The following is a 26,037-nucleotide window of genomic DNA, read 5'->3' as shown; positions in this document are numbered from 1 at the left end:
AAGATGTTAGCTTGCCTCTATGCTGTGGGACAATTATGTAGTAGAATGGGAGAGAATGGTACAGAAAAAAGTGGAAAGAAGAAGAAGCAATGACTTTGAGTAGATACCTGGATGAGAAGTGAAGAAGTCTTTGACAGGAAGAGGGAGACTTCCTTCAATGTAATGTATAGGAAGAAAAGAAGACAGGTGCAGATGCTGACAAAATAGATCTGGTGATGGGAAGGTGAATATTTTCATTTGAAAGTCTTTTTTTTCTCCCAAAGAACATGAGAAAGGTCATCAGCTGAAAATGAAAGAGAGGTAGGCATGGGGGAGTTTTGAGAAGACAGGTATGAAATACTCATCTCAGACAACAGGAATGGAGGCTTAGTGGAAAATCACAGTAAGATTGCTAGACAGTGTGTAGAGACTATTTGAGACTTGTAATCAAAATTTTAAAGGGAAGCCAATTTGTCTAGTTGTATGGCTTTTCTCCTGGCATCTTCATCTATTCAGGTACAGATGCAAAGATGGCAGAGAGTAGGGTTAAAATAGGGTGGAGTTTTCCAGGCAAATAAGATGAGAGAGGTACAAGGGAGGTGAGGGTATTTTCAAGGGAGATACTCTGATGGACCATGGAATCTAAGCTGAACAAGAAGAGAAGACAGAAGGGAGCTGATGGATAGAAAGTGGTGTTGTCAACAAACCGGAGGTCTCTGTGAAGCTCAACAGCAGTAGCAGGAATAACAAAACAAGTTAATGAAACTGTAGGTGAGGGTGTTGGAAAATGGTGATGTTTTATAACAGATACTGGAAGTTGTACATTTTATGCTGCCAATAAAGACAAAAGCTGATGTAGAATGGAGTAAAAGATAATTAGAAATAATATCAATAAAATAAGAGTCATCTGTTAGAGAAGTCACTTTTACAAATCCTGAAGGAAGCCATCAAGGTTGACAAGAGTTGATGCAGAGAGAGAGACAGAGAGAGAGAGAGAGAGAGAGAGAGAGAGACTGTACACTGGGATATAAGGTCTTTGATAACTGAAGAAGAGTGATGATAGATAGCACTGAGGTGAGGCAGAATGTAATTGAGCCAAATGAGTTTAGAAAAGCCCTAATATTAAATTAGAACTTCTCTAAGGACTGTCACTAAGAATAATAAACACTTAGGTTTTCATCAAGTTTTGCTTCTGCTTTAATTTTTTTACATTTAATTCCATCCTGTATGGTACTGACTAAGGTATATGGAATGACATAAAGCACTACCATTTCCTATGCAACTGCCCAGTACCATTCACTGAATAATCCATTCCCCCCCAAAGGTCTGATATTCCTAGCAATTATATAAATGTTTCTGTAAACCCTACATTTAATCTTTATATATAAGCACCTCAAATATATCTTAAAAAAGAACTCTTAATTAGCCACTCAGCAGCCACAATGACCTTTAAAAATCAGATGTCACTCCACAGCTCAATAGCTTCCTATAACACAAGATCTACACTGTCTTGCCAACATCTACAAGGTCCTGTGTGATCTAAGCCATGCCTACCTCTCCCCGTTCGCCTCCTGCCTCTCTCCCCACTGGCCTCCTCACAGTTATAGTATCCAATAAGCTGAGCTACCGGGGCCTCCAGCCTTTGTGCTAGTTGTTTCTTTAGCCTTATGGCTCCTTCCCTCACTTTGTTCAGATCTCTATCAAGCCTTTTTGGACAATCCGATCTAAAATAGTTCTTCTATCCTGTCACACTCTAATCCAAGGGTTGGCAAACTACAGCCTACGGGCCAAAACCAGTCCGCTGCCTGTTTCTGTGAACAAAGTTTTACTGGAACTCAGCCACATCCATTTGTTTACATATTATCCATGGCTACTTTAACTCTACAATGGCAGAACTGAGTAAGTGCAACAGAGACCATCTGACCTGCAAAGCTTAGAATATATTTACTAGGGGACCTTGCACAGAAAAAGTTTGCCAACCACTGCTATAACCCATTAGTCTGACTTATTTTTCTTCATACCTGAAATTATACTTCTTTTCCATTCCCCTCTAGAACTAAGCTCTACCCAGAAGGGGCACTGTCTTGTTCAGCCACACCTAGCACCTGAATTAAAGGAGGTACTAAATAAATTCCCGGGAAGGAATTAACTGAGGGCTCACTCAGTACCACGCATTATTCTAAGCTCTTCATGTATATTATTGGATTTAGTTACCATAACAATCCTTTGGGATTATCACAATTCATTTTACAATGAGAAAATTAAGGCTTAGAGAGTAGGTGGCAGAGCTAAGATTCAAACTTAGATTTATCTGATGCCAAAGAACGTATTTTTAACCACTATACTACTTTACAATTCTTTTAAAATTAGTCTTTTTATCCAGGAAAACTGAACATTTTCTCCCTTATTCAAATTGCTCCGTTCCTTGTAAAGTTGTATAGTTTTCTGCAAATAAGCCCTATGCTTTTTCTTGTTAGGGTAGTCATTGGTACTTTGCAGTTTGGGTAGTGATTACAAACAAATTTTTTAAATTATATCCTCTAGTTGGTTTTGCTGTTATGTGAAAGCTATTTTTAAATCATCATTGTGCATTCAACCATTTGTTTGAACTCTTCTGGTCTAAGAATCAATCAGTTGATTCTTGTGGGATTTCTAGCTACATAATCATTCAAATTTTCTACTCCATTCTAATTGCTACATCTAATTTTGTGTGTTTGTGGACTAGCAATAGGTTTCAGAACAATATTACCTCATAATGGCCAGCAAAGGCACTCTTGTTTTAATCATGATTTTCCACTGAAATGTCTCTAAATGTTTTACCTTCAGTAAGACACTGGCTATTATCTTCCATCCTTCTATTTCCAGTTTTCAATGACGATTAAGACAAGTTCTTAATTTTATATATCAGGAAAGAATGTCTAATTTTATGAAATACCATATGGTTTTTCAACTCTGAACTATCAATATATTAAAAGGTCTAGATGTGGGTTTTACATTGTTTATCTGCTAAAGAAGAATTCCACCCAAAAATTTAGTTTTAAAAAGTATCAGTTGAAAAACTCCATTAGAAAAATATATGACCTGTCAATTTGAACACCGCTATCAACTCTGTCTTTCCTCAGAGCTGCAAGATATGTCTTATAAATCAGAATTTTGGAGTCAGCCAAAAACTGCAATTGTCAAACAGGAAGCAACAATGACAAATAAATGAACATTTTAAGAACTTTACCTTCTGAGGATCAAGCTTGCCCAAGACTACTTCCATGAAATCTTCATCTGAAAGCGTGATGGTTACATCAGCAGAATCTTTTGCAGCGCCTTGATACACTTTTCCAGAACCATTTTTTAGGTCAATAGCTGGGAAAATAGGAAGAAACAAATGTCTGTCATTTTTTTCTTCACAATATGAGAATAAAATAAACCAAATAAATGCAGACATTTTTATAGTTTCCAAGTTACTGTGGTACTTATTCTATTGGGTTGGCCAAAAACTCGTTCGGGTTTTTCTGTAAGATATGGAAGACCCAAACGAACTTTTTGGCCAACCCAATACATTATATATTACCTATCACTCAGAAAAAAATTTTAAATCCTTGATTTTTTTGAGATGCCCTTGTTATAAAGAATATGATCTTCAAAATAGTCAAATCAATAATAGCTTTTCATCATTGAAGAAGTTTGCATAACAGAGATATTTGAAATGTGAATCAATGTAGAATAATATAAGGAAGTTAAGTGGTTGGAAGTTATATGGTTAAGGCCTTTAGATTCAAATAAAGACTGTAGTCAACAAAGGAAGAAAACTGAATTTTAAAACAACTGCATATTGGTTGGGGTGGGGGAAGGGAACGCACACTCTAATTACCTTTCAAAAACCTGAATTCATCAAAGGTTCTGTCATATGAATTAAACGACAATCAAATTAAATTTTAAAAAGTATTCTAATTAGTTTGCTATAATTTATTTATAAAATGTTTATTGCCCTAATTGTTGTGAATAAACGTTAAAATTAAAATCTTTTCCCTTAAATGTTTTTGACAGAAGGATTAAGTCTCCCAGAAACAGGCTGGGTAACTGGAAAAACTATTAAAAATTTGCCTTCATTGCTCTCTATACAACACTTACAGAGCTTTATGTTAAAGTTACATTTAGAAAGTTTTAATTGTCTCATATATGACTGAGACCAGTCATCCAGGAAGGTAATTCCACTCATCCAGCTTCAGCCTCTTGAATGTGCTTTCTCTGCTACTGCGAAGGAGCTATGATTGCATCACTCTCCCTAAGAGTGTCAGGAAACTCCCAATTTAGGATCAAGGAAAAGCTACACACATGTAAGCAAAACCATGCATTCTGCTTAGCCAAGCCCTACTCCAAAGAGAAAATTAAGTCACTCCCACTGTCCACAGAAGAGAATCTTGCCAACTAAACTAAAAAAGAATAACATGACTATGACGGTTACCTGGGAAGGAGTAAGAGTGAGAAGGAGACCTTTTTACTTTTTATGCTTCATTCACTCACTTCATTGTTAAGTTTCTTCTATGGGTGTCAGACAATGTACAAGGTACTAAAAGTAAGGCATGAAGAACAAAGGCTCTGTTCTTATTGGTACACACATATTACAAATGTGTTTTTATGTATTATTTGTATAGTTAAAAAGAAAGGTAGAAAAAGAGAGGGAGGAAGGCAGGCAGGGAGGGAGCAGGGAGAGAATAAGGGGCGGGGGTCAGAGAGCAGAAAGGAAAGACTAAAGAAAAGCAAACCTCTGGCATTCAACAGACATGATTTTAATTCTTCACAAGTAAGTGTAAGGACCACTATATGTACTAGTCTTGCTCAGGAATAAAACTGGACTCACGCATCTTAATACTTCAGTGTGGAATAAGTCTGTTAGCTAATGAAGGCCCTTCTAATGAAGGGCTGTCTACCTGCCCTCTCACTCACTTGGTTTTACGTGCTGCTTCACAGCCCTGACTCTTATGAAGCAATAAAACTTTTTTTCTGTGGAAAGCTAATAACTAGTGCTGGTAAAAGAAAAGAGGGCTAAAAAGGGGGACGTTCTTAGCAAGAATACAAAAATTTGGGGTAAAGGAGTGAAACTCCCCATTCCACAGTGGCTCAAGTCACGGTCTACAAATGGCTCCTGCGGAAGGATCGTCATCCACCACCACCACCTTAGGTTTACAGATACCTGTCAGGTCATGGGTAATCTAAATGAAATGAAGAAACAAGCTATATGTATTTTCTTTTCGTGGTGGAATGTATTTTAAAAGCTTTATGAATTTTTTAGCTCAGTATTTATATAATCATTAATGCACTGAAAAAGTCCAAAAAATTTCAGTTATACTTTACAGAATTTAATGGGGGAGGGAAAGGTGTTAGATGAGAACATACATTTGGACTTAGAGATCTTTGAAGGTTTTAGAATATATACCTTACAAATTACAACACTCTTACCAAAGTGGGTATACAAGGAACATACCCAACTTAATAAAAGCTACTTATGACAAACCCACAGCCAACATAATATTCAATGGTGAAAAGCTGAAAGCCTTCCTGCTAAAATCTGGAACAAGACAAGGATGCCCACTCCTATTCAACATAGTACTGGAAGTCTACTCAGCATTCAGACAAGAAAAAGAAATAAAAGGTATCCACATTAGAAGGGAAGAGGTAAAATTGTCATTATATGCAGATGACATGATACTAAATACAGAAAACCCTAAAAATTCCACACATAAACTACTAGAACTGATAAACAAATTCAGCAAGGTAGCAGGATACAAGATTAACATACAGAAATCAGTTGCATTTCTTTACACTAACAATGAAATATCAGAAAGGGAAAGTAAAAAAAACAATCCTTTTTAAAATCATATCAAAAAAATTAAAAACTTAGGAATAAACCTGACCAAGGAGGTAAAAGGCTCATATACTGAGAACTGTAAAACACTGATAAAGGAAATGGAAGATGATTTAAAGAAATGGAAAGATATCCCATGCTCTTGGATTGGAAGAATTAATATTGTTAAAATGGCCATACTACCCAAAGCAATTTACAGATTTAATCAATCCCTATCAAATTACCCATGACATTTTTCACAAAAATTAGAACAAATAATTCTAAAATTTATATGGAACCACAAAAGACCCAGAATTGCCAAAGCAATCCTGAGGAAAAAGAACAAAGCAGGAGGCACAACCCTCCCAGACTTCAGACAACACTATAAAGCTACAGTAATCAAAACGGCATGGTACTGGTACAAAAACAGACATATGGATCAATGGAACAGAAGAGAGCTCAGAAATAAACCCACACATCTACGGTCAATTAATCTTTGACAAAGGAGGCAAAAATATACAATGGAGAAAAGACAGTCTCTTCAGCAAGTGGTGTTGGGAAAGCTGGACAGCTGCATGTAAATCAATGAAGTTAGAACACACCCTCACACCATACACAAAAATCAACTCAAAATGGCTTAAAGACTTAAGTATAAGACATGACACCATCTTGTAAAAATAAAATACAGTGTGTGTCTGTGGAAAAAAAAAAAAAAAAAAGACATGACACCAGAAAACTCTTAGAAGAGAGCATAGGCAAAACATTCTCTGACATAAATCGTACCAATGTTTTCTTAGGTCAGTTTCCCAAGGCAAAAGAAATAAAAGGAAAAATAAATACATGGAACCTAATCAAACTTATAAGCTTTTGCACAGCAAAGAAAACCATAAACAAAATGAAAAGATAACCTCCAAACTGGGAGAAAATATTTGCAAACAATGAGACAGACAGGGCTTACAGATGGCCAATAAGCACATGAAAAGTTGCTCAACACTGCTAATTATTAGAGAAATGCAAATCAAAACTACAGTGAGGTATCACCTCACACCAGTCAGAATGGCAATCATCAAAAAGTCTACAAATAATAAATGCTGGAGAGGATGTGGAGAAAAAGGAACCCTTCTACACTGTTGGTGGAAATGTAAAATGGTGCAGCCACTATGGAGAACAGTATGGAGGCTCCTTAAAAAAACAAAAATAGAGTTACCATATGATCCAGCAATCCCACTCCTGGGCATAATGCCGAAGAAAATTCTAACTGGAAAAGATACATGCACCCCCAATATTCATAGCAGCACTATTTACAATAGCCAAGACATGGAAGCAACCTAAATGTCCATCAACAGATGAATGGATAAAGAAGATTTGGTATGTGTATGTGTGTGTATATACACACATACACACACACACACACACACACACACCCCACTACTACTCAGCCATAAGAATGAAATAATGCCATTTGCAGCAACATAGATGGACCTAGAGAATATCATACTAATTGAAGTCAAACAGAGAAAGACAAATATCATATGATATCACTTATATGTGGAATCCAAAATATGAACTTATTTACAAAACAGAAACAGACTCACAGACAGAAAACAAACTTATAGTTACCAGAGGGGGAAGAGGGGAGGGGATAAATTAGGAGCTTGGGATTACCAGATACAAACTAATATATATAAAATAGGTAAACAACAAGTCCTACTCTTTTGCACAGGGAACTGTATTCTGTATCTTGTAATAAGCTATAATGAAAAAGAATATGAAAAGAATATATGTATGTGTATATACATATGTATATGTGTATATATATAACTGAATCACTTTGCTGTACACCAGAAACTAACACAACATTGTAAATTAACTGTATGTCAATTAAAAAAAAAAGTATAGATCCAATAAACAAACTAACCTAGGGATGTCATGTGTTAAATAAATAAATAGATAAACCGATAAGCTATATATCTATTGTATAGATTGTACAACACAGGAAATATATTTTATAATAACTATAAATGAAATATAACCTTTAAAAATTGTGAATCACTATGTGGTACACCTGAAATTTATACAATATTGTACATCAACTGTACCTCAATAAAAAATTTTTATTTTATAATAAATAATAGATAGTGTTATAGATTTTACTCAACAGGATGACCTTGCTACAATGTTCTGATTTCAGCTCCCAAAACAGCTGAAGAAGTCTACAATGTCTCTCTTTCTGATTCTTTTTTATTTCATTAATATTTTGCACATCAGTATGGATAAGAAGGTGCAAGTGAGCATTCTAAGATCCGGGCTTCCTTCCCAAAAGCACCTCACTGAGGCCCACCCTCTGGTTTCTTATGCATGTCAAGGGCCTACATCTCTCCATTACACACTCCTGTTCCCCAGAGAAGAGGAAGGGCCCTCGCCCAGGCAGCCCTCCTGCTCCTAGATGATCAAACACGACAGGCCTCAGAGAGGCCTAACCTCGAAAGACATAGCTAAGACTCCTCCTCCTCCACAGCCAAAACCAACACTGATACCAGAACTCTCCCCATTCTCTCTAGACTCACACTAATTTAGTTTTTAAAAATCCCGACATAGACACACATCCTGCCCAGAGATTCATTGTTGGTGTTGTTTGGATGGCAAGATAGGGGAAGGAGCAGGGAAGATGGGCACGGTCCAGGATCCTTGGTTTGACATGCATCTTCCAGGCCACTGAGCCCAAACCCCTTGGTTCCTAGACTTGCTCAAGGCCTGTCACTTGTGTAACTCCAGTTCCGTACGTGAACTAAGGAGCTGAGCCTGTTCTCTGTACACAGGTTTGGATCTGCCATTAATGCAAACATGACTGCGACAACTAACAGCAATTTAAAATACCAAGAATTTGGTGATTAACTGTTTAGCAAAACATTTTTAAAACTGCTTGTAAAAAAAAAAAAAAAATTAGGTATTCCCTAAGTCAGAGCATTCAATCATCTATTTTATGCCATTAAGCACCAAGATGCAAAAGAGAGATACCAACATGGAATCATCTTCTAAAATATCATAAGCCAAAACACCTAGATACTTTCTCTTGCTGCCAGCTACTCTGATTTAGCTCAGTGACACAAAGATGGTGAGAAAACAACCAGAATTGAAAAAAGTTACACAGCTGAGAATCACATCAAATAAAAGACAGGCAGATAACCAAAGATAATGATGAACCCTTTCAGAGAAAGCTTCAAGATCCAATTTGACTGTTAGCTGTGATAAATTTGGACCTGAAGAAGAGATGATAAAACAAACAAAAGCCACAAGCATCAATTACAAGTAGTTATTAACAGGTTTCTAACATTCCCATTTTTCCGGTGAAAATACAAGAAAAAAACCCTTTGCCTAGGTTAATTAAAGGTAATTATTAAATATAAGCACATTTTCTAATACTTTCTACAAGGAAAGTGATACTAAGATAAGGAGAAAATCTTAGCTGGTTATTGACACTATATTGAAGGAAATTACGCTATTTGCCAGAGTGAATCACTTGTATACTTTACAAATCTCTACAGGGTTCTTTTCTGACAACTGTGAGACACATAATTCTAGCACATTTTCTCTCTTATAGATCGCATTCCTTTCCTTCACCAGTATCTTCAAAAATCCTGTGTTTTATATTTATAACTCAACTCCTAATACAGTTTCATCTATAGGGGAAAAGGCTGAATTCCATCATGAATAGATAGAAAGAAGGAAGGACAGAAAGTAGAAAGAAAGTGATGATACCTACATATCACTGTTAATCTACGAAGTTTTTTAGAAAAAAAAAATAGACACTTTGAACTTTGGGTAACTAAATACATATTACATGTTTGGCTTCCTTTACCCCTTCTGAATTAACCTCCTATAAGCACCAATGTCTTCCAGAAGGACAAACATCAAAATGTTAACTGTAGGTAGTGGGATTATATATCATTATTTTCTGCTCTATACTTTTTTATATACCAAATTTTATATAATGAAAATATACTCCCTAAAAGGAATAGCAATTGTTATGTTAAAAAGAAGCTTACATTAAACCAAAATCAATTGAACAAAACTTCCAAATGTTTCCTAGGAATATGTAATAGAAGATGGTCTCAAAAAGTTTTAGTTGATTTAGAGATATATTTTAATTGTTTTGGTCTCAGTGAGCATTTACAGTGATCTTTAATTGTAAGGAGAAATAAAACAGTCTGATTTACAAGGTATTTAGGCACTCTAAAATAGTAATCTCAGAATAAAAATAATGAAAATCTACAAAACAGTAGTTTCTACTGTGCAAGTAAAATCCCAAACCTAAAGATTTTTTCCTTTAAAAAAAAGTCTGTATAGACAGATTATCTGCATGATATGTGGTATACAAATAATGAGTGAAGATGGTTCATACCATCAGTTGTGGGACTTGCAGAAGCACAGCCTACAATCCTTGCTTTCAGGTACCACCATAGTATACTACATCTCATACACTAGCCTACAGTCCCCAGAGAAGGATTACAACCAGGTTTGAGATGGGCCTGAAAGTTAACATGGTCCTGGAGTGTAAGCCAATCACAGGTCACTTCCAGGAGTCCCTCAGCATTCCAGGGGCTCTTGGCCAACCTTAACTACACAGGATCCCATTGTACTTCACAGTTATGAAGGACGGGAAAAATCCTTGAGCTAAAGACTATTCTGGACGCTCCCTGTACCACATTAGTAGACAGATTCAAGGGACCACAGCTGCTTGACTACAAATGAAAGGATCCTGTCCCTTGGGACTTCAAGACAAAAAACATGAGAAGTTTCAGTGAACATTCACTGATACACCATTTTTCTCCAACAGCTCTAGAGATCAGAATACTCTATAACATAAACCTAAGGTTAGAATACTCTATAAAGAAAGAATATTCTACCAATCAAAGTAAGGCTAGAACACTTTATAATATAAAGGTAAAGAAGTGATGGTCAGCGTTCATTAATAGCATGCTTCATGATTCAAAATATGAATAGTGGTCAGCTATGGAATAAATGTTTGTGTCCCTCCAAAATCCATACGTTGAAGCCCTAGTCTCCAAATAATGATGGTATCTGGAAATGGGGCCTTTGGGAGGTAATTAGGTTTAGGTGAGATCATGAGAGTAGAGTCTCCATAATGGGGTTAGTGTCCTTAGAAGAAGAGACATGAAAGAGATGATCTTTCTCTCTGCCTTGTAGGGAAACAGTAAGGAGGCGGCCATCTGCAAACCAGAAAGAGGGTTCTCCCTAGAGCCCAAACATGCTGACACCCTCACACTGGACCTTCCAGCCTCCACACTATGAGAAAATAAATTTCTGTTGTTTAACCTACCCAGTCTATAGTATATTTGTTATAGCAAACTGAACTAAGATACTCTCATTGTTAGAAGCAGTGGCCTCTCAATCTATAATTGACTGATGCTGAAGAAAGAGAATGGACGTATACTCACTTCCCTGTCCTTTAACCTATATAGAAGCAGCACAGTGAAATCTGATAAAGCCACATATTTTTCTGTCATGACATATAGACACTGGATACTTAAAACCTTGCTAACAGATCTGGCTGATTAGCAAAGTGAGCCCACAAAAGTGCTAGTGCTTTTATTATGCAGACAGAAAAAGAAGAAACTTCTCTGATCTAGAAAATTTTTTTTACTCATCTTTAGTAATTTCATCTTACCTTCCCCAATTTTACTTTAAGAACTAAATTAAAATTGGACACTGCAATCTTTTAAGAGACCACAGCACAGAAAAGTTTGTGCCATGATTAAGAATGTAGTTACACAACAGATACAAAAGACATGGTAGAATTTTTTTTACCCCTTTCCCTTTTTATCTTCTCTTTCTTCTTAAAATGGTACCAGAGTCCTTTTGGAGCTCCACAGAAGTGAATGGAAATGTGACTGCTTTCTCTCTGCAGCAACTTGGCTTATATTGGATGCCTTGCCAGGTTGCTAACATGGCACTCTAGTAGATAACTTCCCTAGATTAGATAAAATTAGTACCTTTGATTGCCATCTGTATAGACGAAGAAAATAATTATGATTATATACTGATAGTTAAGGTGATATAATCCAAAATGTTAATTTGGGGGGAATGAAGAAAATATTTTTAAAGCTGTTAAAATGTAATGAGAATTACTCAAAACTTTAAAATATTTCATTTAACCTGATGTACTTTCTTCACATTTAAGAGGAATTTGAAGATTAGTTAAAGAAGCATACGGCTAAGGTGACTGTTTAAAGTACTAATTTCAGGTGTTACAATGAAATTTTTAAAACAGATATTTTCGTTTTAATTGATTCCCTTCAACTCTAAAAAACATGCATGGCTTTGGGTGCCATGAAACCCGTTATTTCCCATAAAAAAACAACTTACCGAAGAAGAAAAGATTTACCTACCTTCAAAGAGACAGGCTTTAGTTATAACAAGGATACTTTATCTCTACTGACTAAGAGTTATCTTAGAATATTATAGTGCCAGGGACATGACTTACTCCACTTAGCTGCAGTATTTTCACCTTTAGTGATATGCCACTCAAACACAGCATTTACTTTCTTCACCACCTCTCCCCCTATATGCTGAAGGCGGCGACCGATTTCCTCAAACACAAGGGTACTCTGAAGCTCCCTACCCTAGCAAAAAGAGAAAAGTTAATTTAATTTTAGAAGTTCTGTAAAAATGACTCAAGGGGATAAAACTATTACAAAATAAAAGTGCAACAACATGATTTTCTTTAAAAACCTGCACATAAATAAGGCAAACTAGTTTTTTCTCACTAGGTTTCTTTCATACCTTTCCTTATATTAATTTATGTCATCCAGAACCTCAGTCCTCTTAATAAAAGAATTTTACTTTTATCAAAATTCAGAAATAATATTTTACAAGTAGACTAGGAACTAACTGGATAACTTATATCCTAACTAACTTCAGCAGGAAGATACTGGGCAAATCAATCAACTACTGTGGTCTCATTTCTTTGTTTGTAAAATAGGACTAAATTACATAAAGCCTGAATTTCTTTCTAGCTCTAAAATTTCTTAAGTTTTTGATCTTAGATTCTTTTTAAAGAGATTTTAATTTTCATTCAGTTATATGATAATATGGCGAATGAAAGACAAACATCATGGGTTTAAAAACCTCGACATTACAAAGTTAATATTTTGGAGAAAGAAAATATAAATATTTTTACTAAAAGTCTCAGCATGTTAATACAGAATAACACAAATGTTTTAATAAATAATACATGCTACTGTGTTTGTATCTGCATTCAAAGCATTATACAAATCTTTAAATCAAGAAAAAGGTACAGGATATTTAAATTTTTAATATATTTTTCTCCCAAATACTGCTTAAGATTTCTCATTAAACAACTGATTTAGTTACTATAAAACTAGAAAATTACTTATATTCTCTTGAAAGATACCCTAGTATCCCCACAAAAAAGTTTTTCAAAAAATTCATAAGTTGTCAAAATATTCCTTTTTCTCTAAGCAGTTTTAATGTTCTCCAGTTCAAGAATTAAGAATCTTTCATAGCTCTTAATTTTCTAAAGTAGACTGAATATTCTTAAAGTGATCTTAATTGAAATTCATAAGTCAGGGTATGACTTGGATGTCAGTGGTTATAACCCACCTCAGATGGTGTCTTAGCTACAACATCAGCTGTTGGCACAAGATCCACATATGCATTTGAAATGACAATGTCTCCAGCTCCTTGGATCTTATAAAGGTACAAGAGGAAAAAAAAACAACCAGTTCACTCTGACGATTCCAATGAAAACACAATTTCATTGTGAAAGAGTAGAAAGTCTTTTAAAAGAAATTTACATTTTTCTTCATATGAAAAAGAAAATAATCCAAATTAAATAAACAGTTCATAAATTAAATATCAAGAGAAATAAACATGAAGGCTTACTGATTTAATACAAGTGTTAATTAACCCTAACTGTAGAATCAACTGGAGCCCTTTTACAAAATATTTATGACCAGGTCCCATCTCCAAATATTCCAATTTAAACGGTCTGGGGTGGACCCTGAGCACTGGTATTTGGGGGATTTTTTTTTTCCAATATAAGTATGTCTAATGGGGAGCCAGGGTGAGAATTGCTTAATTCTTATAAATAGTAAAAGGCATGGCAAAAAATCCACCTGAGGTAGGGGTACGTAAACTGTATTTGTTCGGTTAACATAGAATAAAATTGGGTAGGAACAGACCACAGTCTTTTTAAAGAAATAATTCTAGCTCTTATTTCAAAAAGAAAGTGTACACAGTATAAAGTAATACGTAAATAGCCTTCTATAAAATATTAAAGGAACTCTAATTCTAATTCCTAATACTTCAGCTAAAATTATTCCAGTGGTATTCTTTCATAAAAGTATGGTATTGCTACAAATGTATAGGACAATGCTTAAAACTTAAGGCAGCATTTATTAAAACTGACTTTTAACAATCAGGAAGATCATTCTCCCTTGACTACTTCCCATTATACTTCAGAAAAAAAGATCTTTCAAACAATCCTACCTCAAGCAACAGGAAAAATCTCAAATATCAACAGCCTAACATTACACCTAAAGCACTTAGAAAAAGAAGAACAAAAAAACCCCAAAGTTAGCAGAAGGAAAGAAATCATAAAGATCAGATCAGAAATAAATGAAAAAGAAATGAAGTAAATGATAGCAAAGATCAATAAAACTATAAGCTGGTTCTTTGAGAAGATAAACAAAATTGATAAACCACTAGCCACACTCATCAAGAAAAAAGGGAGAAGACTCAAATCAATAGAATTAGAAATGAAAAAGGAGACGTAACAACTGACACTGCAGAAATACAAAGGATCATGAGAGATTACTACAAGCAATTCTATGCCAATAAAATGGACAACCTGGAAGAAATGGATAAATTCTTAGAAAAGCACAACCTCCTGAGACTGAACCAGGAAGGAATAGAAAATATAAACAGACCAATCACATGCACTGAAATTGAAATTGTGACTAAAAATCTTCCAACAAACAAAAGTCCAGGACCAGATGGATTCACAGGCGAATTCTATCAAACATTTAGAGAAGAGCTAATACCTATCCTTCTCAAACTCTTCCAAAATATAGCAAAGGTAGGAACACTCCCAAACTCATTCTATGAGGCCACCATCACCCTGACCAAAACCAGACAAAGATGTCACAAAGAAATAAAACAACAGACCAATATCACTGATGAACACAGATGCAAAAATCCTCAACAAAATACTGGCAAACAGAATCCAACAGCACATTAAAAGGATCATACACCACGATCAAGTGGGGTTTATCCCAGGAATGCAAGGATTCTTCAATATACGCAAATCAATCAATGTGATACACCATATTAACAAATTGAAAGAGAAAAACCATATGATCATCTAAATAGATGCAGAAAAAGCTTGTGACAAAATTCAACACCGATTTATGAAAAAAACTCTCCAGAAACTAGGCATAGAGGGAACTTACCTCAACATAATAAAGGCCATATATGACAAACCCACAGCCAACAACATTCTCAATGGTGGAAAACTGAAACCATTTCCACTAAGATCAGGAACAAGACAAGGTTGCCTACTCTCACCACTATTATTCAACATAGTTTTGGAAGTTTTAGCCACAGCAATCAGAGAAGAAAAAGAAATAAAAGGAATCCAAATGGGAAAAGAAGAAGTAAAACTGTCACTGTTTGCAGATGACATGATGCTATACATAGAGAATCCTAAAGATGCTACCAGAAAACTCCTAGAGCTAATCAATGAATTTGGTAAAGTAGCAGGATATAAAATTAATGCACAGAAATCTCTTGCATTCCTATACACTAATGATGAAAAATCTGAAAGAGAAATTAAGGAAACACTCCCATCTACCACTGCAACAAAAAGAATAAAATACCTAGGAATAAACCTACCTAAGGAGACACAAGACCTGCATGCAGAAAACTACAGTATACTGATGAAAGAAATTAAAGATAATACAAACAGATGGAGAGATATAACATGTTCTTGGATTGGAAGAATCAATACTGGGAAAATGACTCTACTACCCAAAGCAATCTACAGATTCAATGCAATCCCTATCAAACTGCCAATGGCATTTTTCACAGAACTAGAACAAAAAATTTCACAATTTATATGGAAACACAAAAGACCCTGAATAGCCAAAGCAATCTTGAGAAAGAAAAATGGAGCTGGAGGAATCAGGCTCCCAGACTTCAGACTGTATTACAAAGCTACAGTAATCAAGACAGTATGGTACTGGCACAAAAACAGAAATATAGATCAATGGAACAGGATAGAAAGCCCAGAGACAAACCCACGCACATATGGTCACCTTAACTTTGATAAAGGAGGCAAGAATATACAATGGAGAAAAGACAGCCTCTTCAATAAGTGGTGCTGGGAAAACTGGACAGCTACATGTAAAAGAATGAAATTAGAACACTCCCTAACACCCTACACAAAAATAAACTCAAAATGGATTAAAGACCTAAATGTAAGGCCAGACACTATACAACTCTTAGAGGCAAACATAGGCAGAACACTCTATGACATACATCACAGAAGATCCTTTTTGACCCACCTCCTAGAGTAATGGAAATAAAAACAAAAATAGACAAATGGGACCTAATGAAACTTAAAAGCTTTTGCACAGCAAAGGAAACCATAAACAAGACGAAAAGACAAACCTCAGAATGGGAGAAAATATTTGCAAACGAAGCAACTGACAAGGGATTAATCTCCAAATGTACAGGCAGCTCATGCAGCTCAACATCAAAAAAACAAACAACCCAATCCAAAAATGGGCAGAAGACCTAAATAGACATTTCTCTAAATAAGATATACAGATTGCCAACAAACACATGAAAGGATGCTCAACATCACTAAACATTAGAGAAATGCTAATCAAAACTACAATGAGGTATCCCCTCACACTGGTCAGAATGGCTATCATCAAAAAATCTACAAACAATAAATGCTGGAGAGGGTGTGGAGAAAAGGGAACCCTCTTGCCCTGTTGGTGGGAATGTAAATTGATACAGCCACTATGGAGAACAGTATGGAGGTTCCTTAAAAAACTAAAAATAGAACTACCATACGACCCAGTGATCCCACTACTGGGCATATACCCTGAGAAAACCATAATTCAAAAAGAGTCATGTACCACAATGTTCACTGCAGCACTATTTACAATAGCCAGGACATGGAAGCAACCTAAGTGTCCATCGATAGATGAATGGATAAAGAAGATGTGCCACATATATACAATGGAATATTACTCAGCCATAAAAAGAAATGAAATTGACTTATTTGTAGTGAGGTGGATGGACCTAGAGACTGTCATACAGAGTGAAGTATGTCAGAGAAAAACAAATACTGTATGCTGACACATATATATGGAATCTAAAAAAAAAAAAAAAATCGTTCTGAAGAATGTAGGGGCAGGACAGGGATAAAGATGCAGATGTAGAGAATGGACTTGAGGACACAGGGATGGGGACGGGTAAGCTGGGACAAAGTGAGAGAGTGGCATGGACACATATACACTACCAAATGTGAAATAGATAGCTAGTGGGAAGCAGCCACATAGCACAGGGAGATCAGCTTGGTGCTTTGTGTCCACCTAGAGGGGTGGGAGGGAGACGCAAGAGGGAGGGTATATGGGGATATATATTTATGTATAGCTGATTCACTTTGTTATACAGCAGAAACTAACACACTATTGTAAAGCAATTATACTCCAATAAAGATGTTAAAAATAAATAAATAAATAAAATAAACGTAGGTGAAATAATTAGAAAATAAGAGGGTTCCAGAATATGTGGCACCAACATTAATTGTAGGAGGATTTCAGAGAAAGCCAGTATGTGTTTTTATATGGATGAGGGAAAGGAGAGTAGTAAGGGACTGCCTCTAAGGACAAGGTAGAGCTTCCACTGAAGCCAAAAAGACAAAAGAAATTTGAAAAATGAAATAGTGTGCATACATCAAGCAGGAAAATGATACTGCAAGCAGCAGGAAGTAATAAGGAGAAGGCAGCCATACAAAGAAGAGTTCTGCAAAGTTATTTATATTTATGAAAGAAATCATGATACAGTAAAAAAAAAAAAAAAAAAAAAAAAAAGTTAGGGCCTAGGAAGTAAGCCTTGAGCCAGGCAGACCTGGGTGTCTATCCCAGCTCCACCACTTTCTATGTGACCATGAGCAAGTTATTTAGGAGACCTGAACCTAGATTTTCCTAAATTAAATGTAGAGCTGTTACACATAGTAGAAATAATGGGATAGCCTGCTTATAGGTACTCAACAACTTTAAGCTGTTATTATCGTTGGTGGTGGTATTTAAACTGCTCGACACATACCATCAATGTAGTACAAATGATCAGGCCAAAAAGTATCACCCTGGTCAATTGTATTAACAAAAATAATCTGTAAAAAACTTATAAAAGGCTGATTGCATGTCCTTTTAGTATTTTACTGGAGCACTGTTAACAGCCTCACCCCAAAATTACTTAACTCTATAGGGAGATATACTCTGTCTTGTTACTTACTATTAATTAAGCCCAGACTCTGTGACATAAGATATTAATTTGTGTCACATTTTCATTTTATATCTGTCTGAGAGTCATGCCTTTAATTTTCTGAAGATTATATTCTGACAACAACTTGAATGATGGGTTGAGCCAAAAAGATATGGTTGGTTGGGTTTTCAGAAATGCTACGTAGACAGGCACCAATTTAGCTGAGAATAAAAAACAGAAAATAGCTTCTTTTCGGCCAGAACCGCCACCTCCAGTAATTTGTCAAAATGACCAACACAAAGGGAAAGAGGAGGGGCACCTGCTACCTGTTCTCTAGGCCTTTTAGAAAACATGGAGCTGCTCCTTTGGCCACATACATACAAATCTACAAGAAAGGTGATATTGTAGATATCAAGGGAACGGGCACTGTTCAAAAAGGAATGCCCCACAAATGTTGCCATGGCAAAACTGGGAGAGTCTACAGTGTTACCCAGCATGCTGTTGGCATCATTGTAAACAAACAAGTTAAGGGCAAGATTCTTGCCAAGAGAATTAATGTGCGTATCAAGCATGTTAAGCACTCTAAGAGCTGAGATAGCTTCCTGAAACAAGTGAAGGAAAACGATCAGAAAAAGAAGGAAGCCAAAGAGAAAGGTACTTGGGTTCAGCTGAAGCGCCAGCCTGCTCCCCCCAGGGAAGCACACTTCATGAGAACCAATGGAAAAGAGCCTGAACAGTTGGAGCTCATTCCCTATGAATTCATGGCATGATGGGGGTAAAGAAAATAAAAGACCTGGACTGTAAAAAAAAAAAAAACAAAAAAACACAAAATAAAAAACAAGGTACGGAGGCGTCTTATTTTCAATTAAAAGTTACCACTGATTTTAAAAAAAAAACTTTCTAAGTTTTATCTCATATCCATAATATTAACCAAAAGAATGCTAGGATGGAACATAATTATAGGATACAGTGAAGAGGGTAACGAAACAATGTACCTGTAACTACATTATCCATACCTTGGTTTGGAAATGGATTCTATTTCCTTCCTTCCACATCTCAGTTTGTAGAGTTTGTCCTGGATATACTGGTTTTGCAAAACGAACCTTTAAAAAAAATGTGTTTTAGGGTTAAGAATGTTTTAATATGAAACTTTTCCACTTTGCGGGGGGGTGGTATTTGGGGGGAAGGTTGGAGAGCATAAAAGGAAGAAACAGAGACTGGACTATACTTAAATTCATAAAAATAGTAATATAAAATTAGTAGAGATATAGTTAGTAAAAGTTAGTTCTTTGTCTTTCAAAATATAGACTCAATAAATAGTTTAATCTTGACAAATCAAAACACAGAAGAATAATCATATTAAGTAGAGTTACATAGGTAACCACCAGAACAACTTAACAGAAGCAGTTAAAAGTGGCACTAATTAAGTCTGAGGAATAAGACCTGGGGTTGTTGTATAGGACAGAATAATTACATTTTTTATTTCCTAATTTTCTATACTATTTTATTTGCTCTGTGTACATATTATTGGCTGATTTTTTAAATAATTATAACTATAAAATAGTCATAATAACGAGAATAATCAGTGTTATCAAAGGCAAGACATCAGAAAATAAATTTCCACTGCTGCATGGAGCACAAACTGATAAGAGCTTTTGGAGCTATTTGACACTGCCTTAAAGTTTTGTTTTGTTTTGTTTTAAGTGTATGTCTTTCAATTTATGCAAAACTGTGCAGAGTCAGTTTTCTTTGCAATTTATAATGGATGAAAACTTGAAGCCAACTTAAAAGTGCAAAACTAGGGCTTCCCTGGTGGTGCAGTGGTTAAGAATCCGCCTGCCAATGCAGGGGACACGGATTCAAGCCCTGGTCCAGGAAGATCCCACATGCTGCAGAGCAACTAAGCCCGTGTGCCACAACTACTGAGCCTGTGCTCTAGAGCCCACGAGCCACAACTACTGAGCCCGCGTGCTATAACTACTGAAGCCCGCACTCCTAGAGCCTGTGCTCCGCAGCAAGAGAAGCCACCGTAATGAGAAGCCCGCACACCACAATGAAGAGTAGCCCCCACTCGCCACAACTAGAGAAAGCCTGCGCGCAGCAAGGAAGACTCAATACAGCCAAAAAATAAATAAATTTACAGTGACCACAAAAAAAAAAAAGTGTAAAACTAAAATCAATATGCAGCCAACATACTGATATAGGTGCCTGTTTATTAGAGTTCAAATGCAGCCACTTAACATTTTCAATTAAATTAAGGCAAATTATAAAACAGTAAAACATGAATAAATAAATTTTTAAAGGTAAATCTCGAGTTTGTTAAGGCATATATGCTGATATATGTATGCTCCTAATTAATTTATAAAACAATCAAATCAATCTGTTAAAAGTATAACTGTATATAATATCCTTCATGATGCATGTGTAATAGAGGCATTTATAGCTACAAAAAGAAAACTTGCTGATTGCCAAGTCAATGAAATAATAAAAATAATAACTTCAGTATAGTACCTATTTTTAAATGAAGTCACTAAGACTCCTCTAAAACTAAAAAGGAACAAGTAGTTAAATTATTAATAATTTACACATACCTTAATTGCTTTGAATCTTGACACGTCATTATCTGCAAACTGCTGTAAAACATGCCTGGCAGAAAATCCAAATGTACATAATCCATGTAATATGGGCTTGTCAAAACCTAAAAATGAGAGAGAGAATTTAGTTAGATAAAGGCACATTTCATGTTTAAAAACCAAGAACAGTTCATTCAGGACTTCAAAAATACATTTTTAAACTGCATTAGCCTGAATCATACCATCTATTTTAACACCTTATTGACTGGGGGGATTTTTGCAGAAACTAACGCCTACGGCGTTAATACGTCTCCAGTCAATAATGTGTTAAGAAACATGGAAAATATTTTATAAATAATACTTCCTGGGAAAAAAATTATGAAATAAACAAAAAAAGAAAAAAACAAAAGAAAGGAATGTCAGAGATCTGGGGACACAAATAATTATTTTGTTTAGCTTTGGTTGTAACCATGAAATCATCCACAGTGATTTCAATATCCATGTATGTAGACGATCCTTCTTCAGCCTTTCAGTTCTTTGCTCTCCCCTCCAATGGCCTTGACCTTCATGATAACTCAGATACCCATCCCCATGGTCCTATCCTAGACCTTGCACTAGCAGGAGCTACCTTCCACCATAATCTGAATTTCACGTACACCATTTTCTGAACACTACTTCCCACCTTTCCATGTCCTTTGCATAAACATATTAGGAGAGGGCTATTTTTTAAATGTTACTCAAACTTCCAGTCATAAGTAGCAACGTCTTTAAGTATTATTTAGATAACTGAGCTAATATTTTCATTGGCTCACATTATTAGCAACTCACCTGCTAAGTTAGCAAAGTCAGGATCAATGTGTAAGGGATTCCAGTCTCCACTTAGGCGGTACAAAGCAGCCTGTGGAGAAAGAATTATAAAAGAAACTAGCACCCAGTGCCTTCTTAGAGTACATTAAAATAAAAACAGGAAATATGGCTGGTTATTGCATAAGAAATGCATTATAATGTACCTAATAGTAGCTTTGATTAAAAAATAACTATTTCTAACAAAAAAAGATTAAGTGTAAATCCAGTGCTTTTTGTAACACCTGCCACTGAGATCAGAAGGGGTGAGGACTGTCAAATAACAGGAAGGGGAACCAAGAACTACATCTGGGAACAACACTGGTTACCACTGCCTAAGGAGAAATTCACAAAAAGGAATCCATCAATCTACTCTCATTAAAACACAATGAAGGGCTTCCCTAGTGGCGCACTGGTTAAGAATCCGCCTGTCAATGCAGGGGACACGGGTTTGATCCCTGGTCCAGGAAGATCCCACATGCCTCAGAGCAACTAAGCCTGTGCGCCACAACTACTGAGCCTGCACTCTAGAGCCCGTGAGCCGCAACTACTGAAGCCCAAGCACCCCAACTACTGAAGCCCGCATGCCCTAGAGCCCGCGCTCCACAACAAAGGGAGGCCACCACAATGAGAAGCCAGTGCACCACAATGAAGAGTAGCCCCCGCTCGCCACAACTAGAGAAAGCCCGCGCACAACAACGAAGACCCAATGCAGCCAAAAATTAATTAATTATTTTTGAAAAATAAAAGAAATAAACATTTAAAAAAAAAACACAATGAAGATAAGGTGTAACTGTTTATAGCCTCTTCTAACCAAGCAAAATTTATGCCAACTTTCTTAATGGGGTGTTTTAAATTGAAGCCTGTAACCCAATACTAGACATATAAACATCACACACTTCTCACAAACCTTCATTCTACTGGGTATACTAAATCCTGAGATCAGCTCATCCTGCAAAAAAACAGACTAATAACTTGCCATTAAGATTATATTCCTGCTTACTCCAGATCTTCACATCACTTCTGTACTTAAGATAAGGCAGAATTAGCAGAAAGATATAGATAACAATAGGAAAAAAGTCACCATACTTCCCAGCATTTAAATTGTGCTTTGGTCAAATGAGAGAGTACTTTTCAGTACTGAAGGGAAGAAATTCACAAAAGAGCTAACAGTTAAGTATTTAATGTATCTGTGTATTAACTTTGGGTCTGCCTCTAGCCTTCTCTCTTATCAATTGCTAGGTTAAGCTTTCCAAGACTATTAAAATGTTGTGTAGAGACTAGCCAAGTCAGCATACCTGACTTTCTTAATGAGTTTTTGTTGTTTTTAATTATTGATTATTCTTTTTTAACAAATTTTATTTACAGAAAATAACATCTCCTATAATTCATAGGAAAATGTTGTTTACTTTTTAATGTTTTGTACAATTTTAATAGGCTCTTTCTCTTTCCCATCACTCTATATGATAGTTTTCTAAATTATTCACTTTTTTAATGACTCAGTATTTTTTCCCTTTATATGGCTTCTAAAAATAATTAAATCAAATCAACAATTATCAAATAGATGTGACTTAAGATTCTGTATAAGATGGTAGAAGATTAAATGATAAATTTTAGAAAGCACTTTAAAAAAAATAAAACACTAGGCAACTATACAGCATCATGTTGCATACAAATGGTAAAAGAATGACGAATTTCAGGGCCCAAAGAGGAAGGTGTCAAACACATAATAGATCATGGGCTTTGGCACCAGACAGACCTAGGTTCAAATCCAGCTCTGCCATTAGTGGGCAATTTTCTTTATCACCCTAGCCTCAACCTTCTCATTTAAAAAACTGAGAGGCTAATCAAACTCTTACAGAGCATTATCCTTGATAAATATTAATACCTCAGTAAATGTGAACTATTATGATTATTTAAAAGACTTCAGCAACAGTATAAGACAATCAAGTTTTTAAGATTAGTGTCAGTGTTCTTACCCCACAGATATCATTCCTATAAATGAAAAGAAACAACTTTTCTAAAGAAATCATATTAAAGGAATATGAAAATTTTCGTATTATTTCAATGACAGCATTGCTTCCAACAGAAGGCAGAATTAGCAAAGACATAAAAGATCTATGATGAGAAATGACTAAAGTCAACTGATTGGATGTTTGACTAAATTCAATCATAATGCAAAATGACCATTCTCCAAACAATAAAGAACACTATCAAGGTTTATTTTCTGAATATCTTGAAGGACTTTCATATTTCAGAAGAAAAGCAAAAAGCTTCGTGTTTTGTTTTGTTTCATTTCTGCCTAGATGTAAAAATCACTAAAATGCACACATACAAACTAAGAAAAATAGCTCTATATTGTCTTACTTGACTATTAAATGTAAATGGGAGGATCTTCCACATATGAGTAAATTAGTTCTTAGTTTTATTTATTTAAAGTGTACCATTAGGGACTTCCCTAGTCGTCCAGTGGTTAAGAATCTACCTTCCAGCGCAGGGGACATGGGTTTGATCCCTGGTCAGGGAACTAATACCCCACATGCCAAGGGGCAACTAGGCCCTTGCGCCACAACTACTGAGCGCACACCCTCTAGAGCCCGCGTACCACAACTAGAGAGCCCACGTGCCGTAACTACTGAACCCACACACTCTGGAGCCTGCGCGCCACAACTAGAGGGCCCACGTGCCTCAGTGAAAGATTCCGCATGCCGCAACGAAGACCCTGCGTGCCACAACTAAGACCCAATGCAGCCAAATAAATAAGTAAAAATTTTTTTTTAAAGTGTACATTAAGTTAAACCAAATGCTAAATAAAAAGGGTCAGGAATTAAGTTCTTCCGAAATCCTCACATCCCCTAAAAAAGCAAACAGATCGACAAGAAAAACAAGTAAAACTACACAGATCCCAGGCCTACAGTGTAACTAGAAGAGAAAAACCACAAACTTCAAATTCCTATAAGTAGGAAAAAAAACACCTATATCCAGCAGCACTGTCTTCTGAGCACCCTCTCAAAACTACTAGAGAGAGTGGTAGGGGTGGGGAGGGGGAGTATAGCAGAAGCTCATGGAAGAGAAAAAAGGAAACAAAGAAAAATCACTTCGAGACACAGAGAGTCTACCTTGAGGACAAAAATACTGAGAAGAATCCTGGAAGATCAGAACACTGACTACTGAGAAAAGAATTAAAAGTGCACGGGCCTCCAAATGGCAGTCCTAGAAAGGCAATACTTCTGAGGAAGAAGAGGATAAAACAAAGATGTCTCCTTCGAAGACGAATGGTGAAGAAAGAGAAGCAAGAGGGGAAATTTATGATCCTGCAGGATAAAGAGAACTAAAAAAAAATTTAATAAAACACTTCCCCACTATGCCCTACTCCAAAAAGCCATCCATTAAAGAAAAGGCACTTTGCTATACTGACAGATGACAATCTTGAATTTCTTTAAGAAAGAACCTTGTAAACTGTCCCAAACTACTAACTTTACCTACAAAATGCATATAGGTAAGTAATCTTCACCTGTACAAAGCTACAATAAGACTAAAAAAGAAAATAAGAACCAAAACATTATAATAAATAAAATTTTCCCAAACAAAACAACTAGCAAACAGAAGAAAGCGATAACACAATACTCAAGCATTTGGGGATAGGAAATAAACATCTTGAATCTGAAATTCAAAAACCAAAAATATAAATGGACAACAAACATGAAGAAATGAAGTAAGAGATGATTAAACTTGGGAAAGAAATAAAAGAAAAATCAAAATCATACCAGAAATTGAAGACTAAATTATAATGTTCCCAAAGGAGAACATATTCAAACAAAATTTTAATAAGGGGCATAGAAGAAAAAGAAGAAAAAAACCAAGAGAATGGAAATGAGATTAATAAAGAACTAAAAAAGGACAGAAAATGGTTGGAAGAAAGATAGAAAAAGATCCAATGTACATAAAGAGTACCTGAAGAAATAAAAATAAAACAATGAATAAGAACTAATATTTAAAATTGTAACCCTAGAAAACTTTTTGAAAATAAAAGATCTGAACACACATATTAAAAAGGCCCACCAGGTACATGGGAAAACTGACCTGGAATGAGCAACACTGAGACTTATCCTAGTAAAACTATTAGATTTTTAAAGATGAAGGAAAAGAAAATCCTAAAGCCCTCAAGGATAAAGATCAAGTAACTTAAAGGAAGATAATGACTGGCATCAGACTTCTAAACAGCAATATAGAAAGCCAGGCAACAATGGAACACCATTT

General features: G+C 35.7%; 1 protein-coding gene and 1 pseudogene across 1 annotated transcript in view; one reads left to right on the top strand and one right to left on the bottom strand.

The window, feature by feature from the left end:
- HSD17B4 (hydroxysteroid 17-beta dehydrogenase 4) overlaps positions 1-26,037 on the bottom strand; it is a 90,091-nt gene that overhangs the window by 5,591 nt on the left and 58,463 nt on the right. Inside the window, exons 18-23 of the mRNA XM_068535763.1 lie at positions 21,763-21,832; positions 20,953-21,059; positions 19,378-19,464; positions 13,463-13,549; positions 12,324-12,462; positions 3,209-3,336 (exon numbers count right to left, since the gene is read on the bottom strand). Coding sequence (XP_068391864.1) covers positions 3,209-3,336; positions 12,324-12,462; positions 13,463-13,549; positions 19,378-19,464; positions 20,953-21,059; positions 21,763-21,832 — 618 coding nt within the window. The remainder of the gene's footprint in view (positions 1-3,208; positions 3,337-12,323; positions 12,463-13,462; positions 13,550-19,377; positions 19,465-20,952; positions 21,060-21,762; positions 21,833-26,037) is intronic.
- Positions 18,646-19,131, top strand: LOC137757583 (large ribosomal subunit protein eL21-like; annotated as a pseudogene).

This window comes from Eschrichtius robustus, chromosome 2 (genome assembly GCF_028021215.1).
Source record: "Eschrichtius robustus isolate mEscRob2 chromosome 2, mEscRob2.pri, whole genome shotgun sequence".
Lineage (NCBI taxonomy): Eukaryota > Metazoa > Chordata > Mammalia > Artiodactyla > Eschrichtiidae > Eschrichtius > Eschrichtius robustus.
The sequence above is the reverse complement of the archived record's forward strand: the minus strand, read 5'-3'. Positions and strand labels throughout refer to the sequence as shown.